The sequence below is a fragment of the Coregonus clupeaformis genome, chromosome 19 (assembly GCF_020615455.1).
Source record: "Coregonus clupeaformis isolate EN_2021a chromosome 19, ASM2061545v1, whole genome shotgun sequence".
Classification (NCBI taxonomy): domain Eukaryota; kingdom Metazoa; phylum Chordata; class Actinopteri; order Salmoniformes; family Salmonidae; genus Coregonus; species Coregonus clupeaformis.
Window position 1 is genome coordinate 33,587,640 of NC_059210.1, and position 17,081 is coordinate 33,604,720.

General features: G+C 43.3%; 2 protein-coding genes across 3 annotated transcripts in view; one reads left to right on the forward strand and one right to left on the reverse strand.

The window, feature by feature from the left end:
• LOC121532074 (pleckstrin homology domain-containing family A member 7) overlaps positions 1-12,312 on the forward strand; it is a 57,338-nt gene extending 45,026 nt beyond the window's left edge. Inside the window, 11 exon segments of the mRNA XM_045205207.1 lie at positions 137-286; positions 1,766-2,066; positions 2,410-2,522; positions 2,988-3,182; positions 3,734-3,830; positions 3,982-4,073; positions 4,837-5,082; positions 7,496-7,714; positions 8,227-8,360; positions 9,393-9,538; positions 11,745-12,312. Of these exon segments, the coding sequence (XP_045061142.1) occupies positions 137-286; positions 1,766-2,066; positions 2,410-2,522; positions 2,988-3,182; positions 3,734-3,830; positions 3,982-4,073; positions 4,837-5,082; positions 7,496-7,714; positions 8,227-8,360; positions 9,393-9,538; positions 11,745-11,770 (1,719 nt within the window). The 3' untranslated portion in view covers positions 11,771-12,312.
• Positions 12,313-12,856: 544 nt separating this feature from the next.
• Positions 12,857-16,145, reverse strand: LOC121531390 (small acidic protein). Of its 2 annotated transcripts, none has more exons than XM_045205154.1 (5): positions 15,916-16,145; positions 14,848-14,931; positions 14,425-14,485; positions 14,107-14,216; positions 12,857-13,502 (listed from the first exon to the last, which is right to left on the reverse strand). In XM_045205154.1, the coding sequence occupies exons 1-5, from the start codon at positions 16,012-16,014 to the stop codon at positions 13,299-13,301; spliced, it is 558 nt and encodes a 185-aa protein (XP_045061089.1). In that variant the 5' UTR covers positions 16,015-16,145; the 3' UTR covers positions 12,857-13,298. The 2 variants fall into 2 exon arrangements, with proteins under 2 accessions (XP_045061089.1, XP_041692563.1); XM_041836629.2 differs by lacking the exon at positions 15,916-16,145 and adding an exon at positions 15,496-15,694.
• Positions 16,146-17,081: the final 936 nt, after the last annotated feature.

Consider the following 17,081-nt stretch of genomic DNA (forward strand, 5'->3'; position numbering starts at 1 on the left):
TTAAAGGGTTTTCTTTTGTATGGTTTTTCTTCCATCTTTACAAAATGGACAGCATTGTGTGCATTTCCCGAGTTGAAATGGAATTGACCTTGACCCTGCTGTCTCTGATATTGACCTCTAATCCCTGACCCGTCAGGACAAGCTGGAGTCGGTGCTGGACGTGTCCCACCAACAGATGGAGCAGTACAGAGACCAGGCGGCCCACCTGGAGAAGATAGCCTACCAACAGAGACTCCTACAAGAGGACGTGGTGCACATCAGGGCCGAGATCTCCAGTGTGTCCACGGTGAGATCATCACACACACCTGTGTGTGGGGGTGGGGTGGGGGGGCCTTACCCATGCCCACGACGTTCAGGCCCTACCCTACCCAGGACCGATTGCTTCTGCCAAATTTAAGGCCCAGCCCTGCCCGAAATCAGAAATACCTTATTCCGTTAGTAAATCCATTAGCTTCTCCTCTCTGTCTGTCACTCACTCCCTGCGTGCAGCTCGCTCTGCATGCGCTATGCTCATGACCGCTCTGAGTCTGTGAGTATCCATAGCTCCGCTTGGGTTGCTCTGCTCAATGAAGAGACATATGAGCAGTTAGCTGTTAGCTACTTTTCTTCACTCTAAACTCTGACAAAACTCAAGGAACATTATTATTTTCTATGAAATAATCTCTCTTGTCTTGTATTTGATGAGGTTGAAGCACTTCTAACACAAAGTTATGATTTTAGTCAGATGTCACAAAGTGCTTATACAGAAACCCAGCCTAAAACCCCAAACAGCAAGCAATGTACTCTACCAGGATGCTGACCTTCTAGGCAGAGTTGCAAAGACAAAGCCATATCTCAGACTGGCCAATAAAAATAAAATATTAAGATGGGCAGTCTGAGATATGGCTTTTTCTTTGCAACTCTGCCTAGAAGGTCAGCATCCCGGAGTCGCCTCTTCACTGTTGACGTTGAGACTGGTGTTTTGCGGGTACTATTTAATGAAGCTGCCAGTTGAGGACCTGTGAGGCGGCTGTATCTCAAACTAGACACTAATGTATTTGTCCTCTTGCTCAGTTGTGCACCGGGGCCTCCCACTCCTCTTTCTATTCTGGTTAGAGCCAGTTTGCGCTGTTCTGTGAAGGGAGTAGTACACAGTGTTGTACGAGATCTTCAGTTTCTTGCCATTTTCTTGCATGGAATAGCCTTCATTTCTCAGAACAAGAATAGACTGACAAGTTTCAGAAGAAAGTTTTGTGCCTGTAATCGAACCCACAATTGCTGATGCTCCAGATACTCAACTAGTCTCAAGAAGGCCTGTTTTATTGCTTCTTTAATCAGCACAACAGTTTTCAGCTGTGCTAACATAATTGCATAAGGGTTTTCTAATGATCAATTAGCCTTTTAAAATGTTCAACTTGGATTAGCAAACACAACATGCCATTGGAACAAAGGACTGATGGTTGCTGATAATGGGCCTCTGTACACCTATGTAGATATTCCATTAAAAATCAGCCGTTTCCAGCTACAATAGCCAATGTCTAGACTGTATTTCTGATCAATTTGATGTTATTTTAATGGACAAAGAAATTGCTGTCCTTTCGAAAACAAGGACATTTCTAAGTGACCCCAAACTTTTGAACGGTAGTGTAGATGTCGCAGAGCTCTAGTGTGTGTTATATACATGCAGATCCTAGTGTATGGTCTTCTGTGTGGCTCTGGCCAACACATTCCACGCTATGTGTTTATGAAAACTCTCTCTTACCCTGCTGCTTCATGTTGTGTGTAGGAGATGGCCCGGGCCTGGGAGGAGTACAGCAGGCTGGAGAGCTCAGTGGAGCAGTTGAGGACCGTGCTACAGGCCCACATGAACCACAGCACCACCCCTCAGGTCAGAGCTGCTACTGCATCTCAACATCACTTCAACACAGCTCAGTGCTGTGCAGTGCTGCTATTCCACTCTACGGGGACAATGTCCACAGGTGTAGACATGAACAGAACATAGAGTTGTTATTCACAGGATGTGATGGCAGGACTGAGTTCCAGCAAAGCCAACTACAAGATCACAATCGACTCGGTGCAGAACCCAGGTGGGAGAAATCACCAACTGTCCAGACATCCACACCCACCTACTATGTTTTACCATATTTTACTCAATTCTATTCAGATGAAACAACTTTATTCGTCCCCTTGGGGGAATTCCTAACTACAATACACTACATGGGAGACAAATGACCATGGTAGTTTTCCATACCAGATAGCCAAATCTAATCTCCCTATACCATTGTTACAAAACCAACTACACCAAACTACCTCCATATCCTAACACTTACCATGACAGACAAACAAGCACAGAGGTCAGTCATACCTTCATTCTTTGCCTGTGTGTGAATTTGTAGGCACTTCTTTTGCCTGTGTTTTTCTGTTTTCCAGAGAGGAAACTAGTGGCTTCAGTGTCGGATCCTGCAGTGACTTCGCAGAGCGCTATGCCCCCTGTAGGGGAGGTTAGGCCCCCTCCTCGCAGCTCCTACACACTGCCAAAATGGGTGAGTGGCAGTTCAGTTTGTAAATCTGGGTTTACTGGGGGATTTGAACCTGTACATGGACCAAAGTGGGTGAGTTAATAAAAGCAGTTAGTCCTGCATTAGAGTGGATATGTAGACATAGGTTTAATCAAAGTCAAGCTGTCAAAAGTGTGTGAGTTTGGAGCTACTGTACAAAGAGATTCTAAAGTAAGTGAGTTGAGGACACGTGACCTGTGCTGTGAAGGGTCAGAATACTTAAAACACATTTAACAGTAAAGCTGAATAGGAAACCTAGATAGCCCTGAGTTTGTAGAATGACTCCCTTCTAATCAGTGGTTGTCTCAAAGCGTTACTAGCTGACAAATCCTTAATTCCGCCCACTCCAATGTCCCTCCCCTCAGGCCTCATCCTCCAATGAGTTTTGAGGTACTTGACAATAAGTACCAATTGTGACTTACTTCCTGTATGGGTGTGGCTCTGGTACAGGCAGAAGATGAGGCTCCTCCCAGACCACCCCTGCCCCACCTCTATGACAATGAAGACCCGCCCCCCGCCATCCCACCCCTCCCCAAAGAGGCGTCGGTGGTAGTAAGACACACGTCGGTTCGCGGGCTCAAACGCCAGTCAGACGAGAGGAAGAGAGACCGAGAGACCGGAGGGTGTGTCAACGGAGACTTTAAGGTCAGGACAAGCCTTTATTTTATTTAGTGATTTATTGTTAAGACGAGCCTTTGTTGTACTACTAATGTGTATGCTGCACGCACAACAGTGCTTTTATTGGATGCCGTTTGTAAAGTTGAACAGTCAATTGTGGCACTTGCGGTATCAAAAACACTGCTGTTTTCAGCTGTCACCATCGAAGCCAGTTTTACAGGACGATATCATACTGTCACTCAGCCATGTAACTTCCTCATCACTGAAATCTCACTGACCAATGTTACTTTGACGAGATGCAAAAAGGCTGCATTCCAAAAAGCAGTTCTCTTTCCTCTTCCCTCATTCACAAATCTTCATGCATCTGAGACAACTGAATAGGCAATATAGCGGGAATTAGTTGCTAACACACCTTTCCAGTCGTCTCTGAAGGAGAGGGAATGAGGGTTGAGGGAAAGGCGACAACATTTTGAAATGGAATGCAGCCTTTACCTCAATGAGAGCAATATCTATTGTATTAAGTTGACTCGAACCTCACTGATCTAGTTTGTGACAACTGCAGTATGATTGCGTTTCAGGTGGAGCTGCGGTCATACCTGAGTGAACCAGAACTGCCAGGGATGGGCCGGAGCAGCACAGGGTCTGCGGGGGGCTACCAGACCCTCCCAAACAAAGGTATCATCAGCTAGTCTGCAACTCAGCCCTGTTTTATGCTTACATTACACTCTTTGCCACTTTGTGTCTCTACAGGTCAGTGGTGCTGTGTCAGAATGGGTTTCCCCCCAGGCATACTGTGACAGTGTTTCCTGTTTCCTGTCCGTAACAGGTCTGTCGGGCTCATCGTCGAGGCTTAACCAGTCCAGTAACATCTCCTCCTATGTGACCCTGAGGAGAGGGGCGGCCGCCTCTGCAGAGAGGGTGAGTCACCACACATGGGGTGCATCGCAGAGCCTGCTCTGGTGAAAAGTAGTGCACTATGTAAGGAATAGAGAGGAAGAGTCACCAATCAGAGGAAGGAACGAGATATGAGCTTTATCCAAATGACACCCTATTTTCTATATAGTGCACTACTTTTCACCAGGGCCAACAAGGCTGACATTAGCCATGCAGTAACCTCTTAATCTTAAGGAGAAAATTCACCAGACTGATTGTCTGTCTGCACAGTACTGGGCCGTTTGTCTTTTGCTTGCTGTTTGCCCGGTGTGTTATAGGGACCACCCGCTGTTGGCGACTTCTGGCTGTCATTTTGCCCGTTTCTACATGTAGAATGGGTTTACGGCGGCACTCTGTCCAGAAGATGCATCTTTGTTTTTCTTTCTTCCCCCTTTCCTTTACCCCTCTTCCTATCACACCCCTATGTCACTACCCATCTCATATATCTTTCACGATGTTTCCCGCTCCTCCTATCCTTCTCTCCTTTCTATCTCTCTCTCTCTTTCTCGCTCTCTTTCTCACTCTCTCTCGCTTTCTCACTGTCTCACTCACTCTCTCGCTTTCTCATTCTCTCTCTCTCTCACACTCTCTCTCTCTCTCACACTCTCTCTCTCTCACACTCTCTCTCTCTCACACACTCTCTCTCTCTCACACTCTCTCTCTCTCTCTCTCTCACACTCTCTCTCTCTTTCTCTCACACTCTCTCTCTCTCTCACACTCTCTCTCTCTCTCTCACTCTCTGTCCCAGGAGAGACCTAAGAGTGCTTTGGAGCAGCTGTACACCTATGACCAGCAGCCCCAGCCTCTGGCCCAGGCCCCCCGGGGCCGCATGAGCGCAGAGGAGCAGCTGGAGCGCATGAAGAGGCACCAGAGGGCCCTGGTGCGCGAGCGCAAGAGGAACCTCAGCCAGGGAGAACGCCACGCCACCTCCAACACCACTACCCATCGTTCCTCCTCCTCCACCAGGCCTCTCTCCTCCACTGACCTGGGCTCAGTACGTTACCCCCGCAGCAGAAGCAGGGACCTCTGCCACTGTCACGCCCCTGCCGAACCCCCCACATAGGTGCCGCCTCTGCAAGTGCTAACATGCTAAGCGACTAACGCTAACACTATTTTCCCACCCTCTCCCGCATGTGTAACCAATGGCAGTAACTTGAGTAACGTTAGCATCGTGCTAACACGCTAAGGGCCGGTGGGACTGGCTGGGACAAAGCCGTGGCTGGCTGGGCTGGGCTATGGAGCAGTTGGACTGAGCGTGGTGGAGGCTGCTTGGGAGAGTAGGGGAGGGGATATCTGTCAGATATGGACTGTAAGACAGAGCTGTTCCCCATATTAAGGTGTATGGGTTGAGTTAAACCTATCACTAGTGCCCCCGTGTGGTACCTCACTGACACACACTGAATGTATATCAAGGAGAAGAAGAGAGGGACTGGCTACAGGCATAGCTCTGCCTTCCCTCTCTCTCTGTCACGAGAAAAGAAAAGCCCATTTTATGTACATTTACACTTATGTACATTTGTATTTATTTACTGAAGGATATTTTCAGTAGCCTCTACATTTGTAAAATTATATTTTATAGAGATTTGATAAAGTGGGGATGGGGAAATGTGTACCATGTTTGAACAAATCAACTCGGTGGGAAATGGAAGGGGCACAAATCATTACCAAACCGCCCTGCTCCCTCAATCTTTCAAATGATATGAATCGAATGAAATCAAAGTGCCTTTTGTTCCTGGTGAATAATCATTCCTCAATTCCACAATTCTTCTCACAAAATTCACCTTTAACCTCACTTTTTCCACCCTGTTTGTCTTATGACATGCTATGGCTACCACAGAATCCGATTTAAATGAGCTTTCAGATAGCTGGCGTACTTATGTTTGAGGTTTCTTGCGCGTGCCAGCCAAGGAGAATCAACCTTACAAAGACTAATTAACCATCTAATATATTATCTAACATACAATCTTAACCAGATTGCTGTGAGATCATCAATACCCTCAAACTCCTTACTACATTTGCCATCAACCCTTGTGTTCCCAGCTCCTACTAACATTTGGAAGTACGTAGTTCATCAACTCCTGCTGGTTACTAAGTTTCATTTTGTAGCCTTCACCATAATAGCCAGATCTTACACTACTTCTCATTTTAGGCTCCCTCTGTTTTATCATTTGAATTATTTTATTCTACCATGACACACTAAACTGTCACTTATTCACACCATTCAGTTTTTAGTTTCTGCTACATCAACATTATCACAGCCTTTTTTTGACTACAACAAAGACTTTTGTACTTGACCGTGGTTGATCGCTACAGGAGAAGGAAAAGCAAAATGGCTGCCGCAAGCCTACCGCCAAGGCAGGTGTAAATTCCACCATATTGCTTTTACCGATCCCAATTTTATTTATTTTTTATCAGCGAGGATGAAAAAATAGCAGAAAGAAAAGGAAGTGACTAGAGACAGAGTGCATTATGAAATGGACAGCTAATGCTAAATTAATCTGTTAAACTGAGAGGCAATGCACAGCTCCTTCACACCTGTTCTTTTCCAATGTAGAGATTTGCACTCGAGAATAAAATAATATTGCTTCAATAAATCACCTCTGGCTGTGTTTTTCCATTTGGCGGGGTTTTGATGAACATATATGCATGTATTTTCCCTATGGTGTGTGGTTTTCCTCTGTCCACTGAGCACAATAACGCATGTGATGCACTTTCTCCTCACAGCATGGGAGGCCTACACACACTGGAGTGGCAATGATGCATGCATGGGTTTGAGAACTAGGACACACAGAAAATACACTCATACAGTACAAACAGATATTTACTCATAACACAAATGTGTTTATGTATGTGTTTGGAAAAGCAAAGGTGTGTGTGTGTGTGTGTGTGTGGTCCCAGTTTAATCAGTATCCTTTGGTGGTTGGTTCTGATGATGCTGTCATTAATCTAATAATTAAATCCTCTTTCTGGTAATCCTGCAAACAATTAAATGCAATGAAGTTGCTGGTGGTGGAATGGAGATGCTGTAGGGACCTCCTGTGGTGACAGTGCAGAGCCCAAGAAAGACAAGATTTCGGATGCGTGGTCCTCACTCCTCAAGACTTCATTTGTCCCCGCAACACAGAAGCAGTTCATCCTCATAGGACTAGGAATTGTGCTGTGAAATCGGCTCCAGATAGAATATACATTGTTGCATGTTTTTTCTCTAAGTTCTACACAGGGTGGTCCAATCTGTGATGGTATTGTGTTGTCTCTTATTGAAGTGAAATAATACTTACTTTTTATTTTGCCTCTGAAAATGTATGCACTCACTAACAGTAAGTCGTTCTGGATAAGAGCGTCTGCTAAATGACTAAAATGTAAAACCTAATGGTCAGGTAAAGTAATGGTTGTCTGTCTCCCCCTAGTGGAGGCGAGAGCAACTGGACTTTGATTTGCAGCAGCAGCGGGAGCAGAAAGCTCAGGTGGAAGAGCGACAGGTTGCCGAGGGCCAGAGCGACGAGGGGCGGAGCGAGCTGAAGGAAATGGAGAGGATCCAATCAGACGAGTGGCTCATGGTGATGGCCACACCCATGAGGGAGACAGACATGGAGCCCCTCGACTACGACCTGGACCTCAGTCGTGAGGTACGTTCACCGATGGCTAATTTAGGATCTGGCGCCAAATATTCTCCTGTCAATACTCTCCATTATTGGTTGAATATCTGTAATTCTGTAAACAAGTGGTTAAAGAGAAAGTTCAGTATTTTAAAACTTAATGTAAGATGGTTCCTCATCCTGAAAGTAGTCTATGGACCTGGAGAAACTGTAAACCATGCTCATTTGTTTTTTTTACTGTAAAATACTGAACTTCCCCTTTAATACTATGCAGTCGTGTATGGGTTTGAATTAGTGGAATGTCTGTAGCCTGCTGCTCTCATACTACTTCCCATTCACCACATACAATGAACTGATGCTTTCAACTGCAATCCCATAACCTTGCTTTTGTGGAGCCTCGTAACTATACAGAACCGCAAAGTATAAATGTATCTGACCCCAACAGTGTGACCACCTAAACAGATGATTGGTGAATATTGTTCTAAGCCTGAATACGGATTGGTTGGTTGACTGGACATCTTCACTATGATTGGTCTATGTAGCTGTCCAAGCCCCAAAAGGTGTCTATCCCAGAGCGCTATGTGGAGTCAGACCCCGAGGAGCCTCTGAGCCAGGAGGAGATGGAGGATCGTCAACGCAGAGCAGAACGCATCAAAAACATCCTGGCCAAGTCTAAGTACTACTGACTTAGTTTCAGCCATTCAGTTCATGTTGATACAATGAGGATGATGATGATGATGATGAATGTCAAAGTCGCCTTTAAAAAACGACGACATTTAGGGTGATCTAGCAGATTATTGATGAGAAATGGTAGAAATCTGGGCACTTCTTATTTAGAAAAGGTAACACTTTATTTGGATAGTCCATCTGTAAATACTCTACAGCAGAGATCATCAACTAGTTTCAGCCACGGGCCAATTTATTTCTTGAGCGGATGGTCAGGGGTCCGGAACATAATTACAAATAATTTGTAGACTGCAAATTGACTGCAAGAAGCCCAAACAGATACAACATTTGTCTAAAACTTGATCATTTCAAACCTTGCTTACATTTCTATATGATCACATATATATCTCTATTATGCGTGGAAATACTTTGGAACAGATTTCCAAAATAAAAATTACTTGCCGCTGATTTGCTGCTTTTTCTTTTAGTATTTTATGTCGCAGGCCGGGCTGCCAGTTGGGGAACCCTTCTCTACAGACTATAAGCATCATTTCAACAGCATGTCTCGGGCCTTTCAGTAGCATCTCAACAGTGTCTCATCATTTCAACATGCAGATGACATGTTACTGATTGTCTGTAGATAGTTTGTAGAGCATCTACAGATGGACTATTCAAATAAAGTGTTACCTAGAAAGGAAAACATTAACGGCATCACAAGCATCATAATGGCTACGGCAGTGTGTCCCATTTCATGGGTCCCTGGATCCTGTGTTGGGTGAGCTGTGGCTGATTTGATCAAATGTACAAATTAAAACTGGGTTCAAACTACAAAAGCTTTAGAGCACAATACAAAAAAGTTAATGCAATAATCCCTTTTGTCCTAAATAGCGCCCTATTCCCTATGAGCCTTGGTCAAAAGTAGTGCACTATATAGGGAATAGGGTGCCATTTGGGACACTGTTTTCCTTTGTTCCTCAATGTTTTCCTTTGTTTCGGTCTCTCTTTTCCCTGGTGTGTATTCCCTTCCCACCTTGTGTGTCAGTTTTCAGAACATACGTCCGTCGTCTGGTGTGTCTGTCCCACTGAACTTCACTGATTTGGACATAGCCATGCAGCAGCAGGAGAGGATCATGACTGTGTCCCACGCCTTGGCCTCTGAAGCCTCCATTAAGAGCAAGCAGTTCACAGGTCAGCTCATACATGCACATGCTTTAAACACACACGCCTAAATATGCATACTGTCCAGTTCACACACTCATAGGCTACTCTATGTATACGGTACACACAGACAAACACACCCTTTTCCCACTGAACTGCCTACAGTATCTTTGATCCCATCATAACCATTCATTCCTTCATAAAACACTACCGATTCTAAATTGGCAGAAACAGACAATCCTTTAATATTCCTATACAGTGCCTTCAGAAAGTATTCACAGCCCTTGACTTTTTCCACATTTTGTTGTGTTACAGCCTGAATTTAAAATGGATTAAATGTAGATGTTTTTGTCACTGGCCTACACACAATACCTCATAATGTAGAAGTGGAATTATGTTTTTAGAAATGTTTACAAATTAATTACAAATGAAAAGCTGAAATGTCTTGAGTCAATAAGTATTCAACCCCTTTGTTATGGCAAGCCTAAATAAGTTCAGGAGTAAAAATGTGCTTAACAAGTTGCATAATAAATTGCATGGACTCTGTGTGCAATGATAGTGTTTAACATGATTTTTGAATGACTACCTCATCTCTGTACCCCACACATACAATTATCTGTAAGGTCCCTCAGTCAAGCAGTGAATTTCAAACACAGATTCAACCACAAAGACTAGGGAGGTTTTCCTATGCCTCGCAAAGAAGGGCACCTATTGGTAGATGGGTAAAAAAAAAAAGCTGACACTGAATATCCCTTTGAGCATGGTGAAGTTATTAATTACACTTTGGATGGTGTATCAATACACCCAGTCACTACAAAGATACAGACATCCTTACTAACTCAGTTGACGGAGAGGAAGGAAACCGCTCAGGGATTTCACCATGAGGCCAATGGTGACTTTAAAACAGTTACAGAGTTTAATGGCAGGAATAGGATAAAACTGAGGATGGATCAACAACAATGTACTTACTCCACAATACTAACCTAATTGATAGAGTGAAAAGAAGGAAGCCTGTACAGAATAAAAATATTCCATAACATGTATCATGTTTGCAACAAGGCACTAAAGTAATACTGCAAAAAAATGTGGCAAAGCAATTCACTTTTTGTTGCACAACCCAGGTATGGAAAAAGCTCTTAGAGACTTACCCAGAAAGACTTATAGCTGTAATCACTGCCAAAGGTGGTTCTACAAAATATTGACTCAGGGTTGTGAACACTTATGTAAATGACATTTCTGTATTTCATTTTCAATAAATGTGCAGACATTTCTAAAAACATGTTTTCACTTTATCATTATGGGGTATTGTGTGTAGATGGGTGAGGGAAAAAAAACAATTTAATCCATTTTGATTTCAGGCTGTAACACAACAAAATGTGGAATAGGTCAAGGGATATGAATACTTTCTGAAGGCACTGTAAATATCTAGCAGGACACTGAGACTATCACTGTGCTGTAGATAGATAGCCTCCCTTCAGAGAAGCCTAACCAGTTCACAGTGAAGTATATAGACTTACTACTATGTGTGAGGCAGAGCCTGTATCCCGATTCTCCCCTTCTCCCAAAGTTTGCACTTGCACACCTTCTCGTTTGGATTGATCAATGGTGGAAACTCCCTCCAGCCTATGCTTAAATCAATTCTATGACAGGGAGTGTGCAAATGCACACATATACAGTCTGTGAGGGTACAGCACACTCAGGGGTGAAGTTTCCCCTAGGTACAGATCTAGGATCAGCTTTCCCTCCCCCAATCATAACCATTAGTGGGGAATATGCAAAACTGACCCAAGATCAGTGTCTAGGGGCAACTTCATCATACAGCACAGTAACCGGACCCTTTCTCATTGTCCCTGGTTGTGCAGAGAGCGAGATGCTGGGGAGATGAACAGATCTAGTGAAGGTACACCGCATCTCCTCTGAGTGTCACGGCCTTAAGATGCCTCTGTGATGTTTGTGGTGGCATAACTGTAGTCTTTAGGTGTCATTTCTGCTCTCACTACATTGGGTGTTTTGGTGGTTGCTTTTCTGAAGTGTGGTGGCTTTTCGTGTCCAAATGTTCTTGACTCATGTGTTTTGAATGTGGAAAGGTTGTGCCTCATTGTTTCCACACAAACACGTTTGGATAATACTTGGGCTTTTTAGAAAGATGGTTGAGCTATAGATTGAAGACATCAAAGACAGTCTTTCACAAAGTCTGTATTTTCAATGTCATGAGTGTTTTCCTCCCCCCTTTCAGCCAATGCTCAGCTGAGCTCTGACTGAGCGTTGACTCAGACGCCAAGGCACCAACAGGACCTCCTTGTGGACGAAAATTGTTTGGAGTTCACTGGCAGAAGTGAAGTGATTTGTTGAATAAGGCTTTTTATTAGAGCTAAAACAAGATGCTTTTTTAAAGAACCAAAAAGAGTTGTTTGAAAATCAAGAGCATTTGAAACAACTGTGCGTGTACCTAATGTTAAGGTTGAAAAGGAGTTGTTTTCTACATGCTTTTGCACTTTTATGGCGTGTTGTGTGTAATTATTAACACTAGTTTTTGCAATAGAGAATAATTAGTAGTTTTTTTGCAGTGGTCTGTATATCAACATAAATTAAGTTCAAAGCAATATATTCTAAGGTCGCAGACAGGGAAATGGAATGATATAATTATATATTTATTTTGAGTAATGAAAGAATCTTGCACCAAATTTTTCTTTTTGTAGATCAGCAATGCCACCTAATGCTTTTGCCAAGCAACTGTATTGTATAATTTAAAAAGGAAAGAAACCATACTGGTGTTTTATTGAAATAAAGGTTTTAACAAAACATGTTGCCTTAATGTCTTTCTTTCTATTGACGTTACACACGTGAACACACTATTACACTCTTGTCGATTCAATGTGTCACGTCAAATGAACTCACCAAAAACAGTAAATGTGAGACAATTAAATCACAAGCATGTTTATTTATACATAACAAAAATATAAACGCAACAATTTTACTGAGTTAGTTGATATAAGGAAATCAGTCAATTTAAATACATTCATAAGGCCCTAATCTATGGATTTCACATGACTGGGCAGGGGCCTTTTATTGTCCATAGCACAAGGTGCACCTGTGAAACGATTGTTGTTTAATCAGTTTCTTGATATGCCACACCTGTCAGGTGGATGGATTATCTTGGCAAAGGAGAAATGCTCAAGAAAAGGGATGTAAACAAATTTGAGAGAAATAAGCTTTTTGTGCGTATGGAACATTTCTGGTATCAACACGTGTACATGTTGCGTTTTATATTTTTGTTCAGTATAGTTTCTGTAACTATTTCCTTATCACTATTTTCTCCCCCACAATTCACCAGACCCACCCTGAGAGAACTGTGGTGCTTCAGTTTATTGATATTCAGTTTGTAGTTCAAGTACATTTTATTACTCATGGTGAGACATTGAACAGGACTGTAAAATACCTATCGAGCCAATAGGTTCAACCCCATTACATTCAACCCAACTTAATTAAAGCTTTTGCTTAATCTCAGATCCATTAAAACACGTTGGACAAGTCCCTCTTCTAGTTAGGAATTCCAAAAAAATTGACAAGGAAACAATGGGAAGAATCTGGCTCAATCATTGATTACATTCCCTCCTACAGTAGTACACTACTGCTTTGCTGCTCAGCATTGAAACATAAAAAAAAGGCATTCTTAAACCACAAAGTTACCATGTATCATCTAGGGAGTACTTCCGAGACAAACAAACATCGTTTGTACAAATCTGTGGTTCGACATTAGAAAAGGTGATTCTCAGTTTTTCGCCCAGTCTTAGGATGACTTCACAAAGGCCATTTTGTGTTTCTTGTCTTCTTTCTTGTCTTTTGCGCTGGGCTCTGTCCTCCCGCCCTCTGGGCTCTGTGAGGGGGATTTGTCCAGTGACTCCTGGGGTTCCGAAGGGCTGTCTGGGGCTTTGGGACTGGCTGGTTGCTCTGCTTTGCCTTGGCTCTCTGCGGGTGGTGGAGGTGGGTCAGGCTGTGGGGGGAACAGAAGAGACACAAAATTAATATCTGAAGACTGGGGCAACAGGCGACACGCAGGTGTGTCATGGACATTGACTGTAGCAATCATGCCTCTGTGACTTGAGCCAATCACAAACAGTCTTACAGACAGAGCAACACATTTTGATGTTGTGGAACTTCATCTGCTGTCATTAATCTTACATATGAAAACATACAGGTCCAATTAGGAGCACTGCCCCTAACTCAAATCTCAAAATGTATATCATCCATCAATCAGTCAAGCAATCAGTATTACATCACGGTCTAATCATGTCATTCTAGCCTCATCTCATTCTAGGCTTCACCTTGCTGTAACAGTCCAGGATTGTGTTCATTACGACAAACGTTTTGCAACAGAAAATAAAAACAAGCGTTTCTTATTTAATACCTCGCGATTCAGCCATTCAACACCATAGATAATATAACTGTAGATAGGCTGATTTCAGAGGCCCTATGCATCATAATGTAACCATTTCATGGCCATCTTTGCTAGGACCGGTTCTCAACCAGCAACAACAGGGACATGTGGCAAGCACGCTCTGTATTGATGTTCAACCCGTCTGTCCATGATCCCTCACCTCGCTGAAGCCCAGGCCGACGTGTCTCCTGTTCCTGCCTGACAGCTTCCCGTCCAGCCCCTGCTGGTACTGCAGCTCCAGCTCAGAGTTCATCCTCTGGTCCTCCGCCCCTGCAGAGGACAAGCTAGTGAAACACCAATCATACCCAATACAGTGCTATTCGGTCCGAGATAGTACTGTATTGGTATGGGATAAGATTAGATTAAATAGATACATCCATGAGTAAAGAGTGTGTGATTGAAAGGAAGTGTAGAATAGGGTTGTCACGATACAAGTACCATGACAACCCTTATGTATAATTCAAAGAGGGTTCCTCACCACTGCGGACATGGGATGTTGACTTGTGATCTCCAATGACTAGGCGTCCGGTGTGCTCTTTCTGCAGAAACAAATACAGTAAACATTGGATTCTGTAATACCACAGTTCTGTTTCTCCTTTGACAAAGCTGTATGGATTATAAGGTGTAGCCTACAATAAAATGGTGGCTCAATCTAATACTGGAATAGAGGTAATAGTCACAAGTTGAAATAACAGTAATAGTCCAGTACCAGATGTTTTACATATTTGTTGAGCCCTAAAACGGACACACTTGATTCAACTAGTCAAGGGCTTGGTGATTAGTTGACAATGAGTCAGGTGTGCCAGTGTAAGGGCTACAACAAATATGTGAACTTCTAGTGGTCCAGAGGAGAGGGTTGGGAAACATTGTAATAGTCTACATAGAACATGACCAAACAAACCTTCCCTGCACCCATCAACCGCAAAAACTTCTGCTTTCTCTCGTTGTCCCCCAGATCTGCAGCTTCCCATGGAGTAGGTGCATCCTGCAAGAAACCAACACATTGGCTACAGTACACAAAGAATGGGATCCCAGAATATAGCCCTAGGTCTATTGCACCTTAGCTAATTTGGCAGTTTGATATGAGGCTAAACCACATCTTAATCTAACGTCAGCTAGTTACATCATAGGCCTAGTAGTAACAGCATTGAGTTGATTAATTTATCAAAAATAAATATTTTTTAAATTATTGCCTGGCTGGCCGGCAAGCATAATGAACTGTCAATCTGGCCACCTAACATGGTGAATAGGTTAGCTAAAAACGAACTACTTTTTTATGGTGATTTGTTGACTAACGTACAGTAACGTAGCTAGCTATACTATTGGTTGTTTACAATTAATTAATTAGCTAGCTGTTTTACCAACGATTTTTATAACTGTGGTTTTACTCTGTAGTTATGGCTTTCTTGAGTTAGTGGCTGCATAGCTAGCTGCATACTTCTCTTCGCTGAAGCCAACAAGACGGGCCTTGCTAGCTAACGTTGGCTAGCTACCTGAACCACAAGGTAGTCACGTTCAATGAATTTAGCTAGCTATACACTTAACCTACTTCATTTGGAGAGCCAGGTCTTTTTGTCCCGTGTCGATTCCCTGGAGAACTCATTTTCACCGCAAAAATGGTTTACTTCAGCTAGCTAAGTCACAAATATTGACATAGCAGTTCAGACTGGTTAGCTATGTTACTATCAACAAACAGCAAAAACCTGTGGCTGCAGTGTGTGAACCCGACCGGAACCTAGCAATTCGAACTTCCGGTTGCAGTGCTTTGTTCTTCTTCTTACATTTTTTATGGCAGACTACACCTATTGGTGTATTGCTGTACGGGGTATTGACCCGAAATAATACAATTTAAAAAATCAAACAACCATCCCACTCCTTCAATCACATTCAAATCACAACCATACACAGGCACAGTATTCCTTGCTATGCCTCTGCAGAAAAATCCCCCAAAACGCTCAGCCGCACTCACAATGATGCCTATTTTCTCCGATTTCCTCTCCGTTTGCGCTGTGCAGTTGATAACCAAAGTAATAAACGCTACAAAGTCCACCTTCTTAACATGTAACATGTCAGGATACCTCTGTTAACAAGGAATAGCATATTGTGTCTCTACTCCTACTACCATTACATCTTCAACTTCACTCCTTTCTTCCACTCTTCTCAACACCTCCGGATAAGAGACATTCTGGACAGCCCTTATTCTTGGCTTGCGGTGCTTTGTATGTGAATTTCAATATAAAAGTGCTGTCGAGAATAAAAAAATCACTTTATTTGTGAGGGGAAAAAAACATTTAAACTTAAAGTGGAATTCCACCACTTTTCAAATACTATTCATTATCTCCAGCACCATACCATTGTCTATTTAAAAACGTTTCTAAGTCCTGTAGAACAAATAAGAAGAAAATGTCCTGAAAGTGCCTGATGTCATCAAAAGTAAAAACAGTACAACCTTATTTAAAAAAAACCTGCAAGGTGTTTATCCAAAGAGGGACTTGGGAAAATTGCAGTTGGCTCAGAACAGGGCAGCACGGCTGCCCCTTAAAAGTACATGGAGAGCTAACTTTAATGACATGCATGTCAGTCTCTCCTGGAACAGAGTGGAAGACTTCATCACTGCTTGTTTTTGTAAGAGGTGTAGACAAGCTGAATGTACCGAGCTGTCTGTTTGGAATACTGGCACACAGCTCGGACACCCATGCATACCCCACAAGACATGCCCCCAGAGGTCTCTTCACAGTCCCCAAGTCCAGAACAGACTATGGGAGGCACACAGTACTTGTCACGTCTCCTCCCGTTGCTCCCCTACGGCGCTCTGATTCGCCGGTCTACTGAGCCACCGGTCTGAGAGCACCACCTCGGAAACACCGGAATGGAAACCCAACGCACCCTAATGACCTCCAGCGCACCTGCACCTCATCATCTCATCACCACCCCCATTTAGCCCTGGACTGTTCTGTATGATGTTGTGTGGCAGCTGTGGGATTGCCGGTAAATTGGGGAAGGGCTAGGGCAGGCTGGGTGGAGCATGGCGTCTTCAGCGAAAAGACAAGCAGTTGGAAATGGCGTAAGTCCCGATGATAGTGAGGATAACAGCTTGGATGAGGGATCGAAAGACGATGGTGATTCAGGAGAGGA

Excerpts from the sequence above, each read along its gene's own strand:
- LOC121531390 (XM_045205154.1), bottom strand. The coding sequence starts at position 16,014 with ATGTTACATGTTAAGAAGGTGGACTTTGTAGCGTTTATTACTTTGGTT. Across the intron at positions 14,486-14,847 it reads GGTTGATGGGTGCAGGGAAG|AAAGAGCACACCGGACGCCT; the intron begins GTTTGTTTGGTC and ends TTGTTTCTGCAG. Across the intron at positions 13,503-14,106 it reads TCGGCCTGGGCTTCAGCGAG|CCTGACCCACCTCCACCACC; the intron begins GTGAGGGATCAT and ends TTCCCCCCACAG.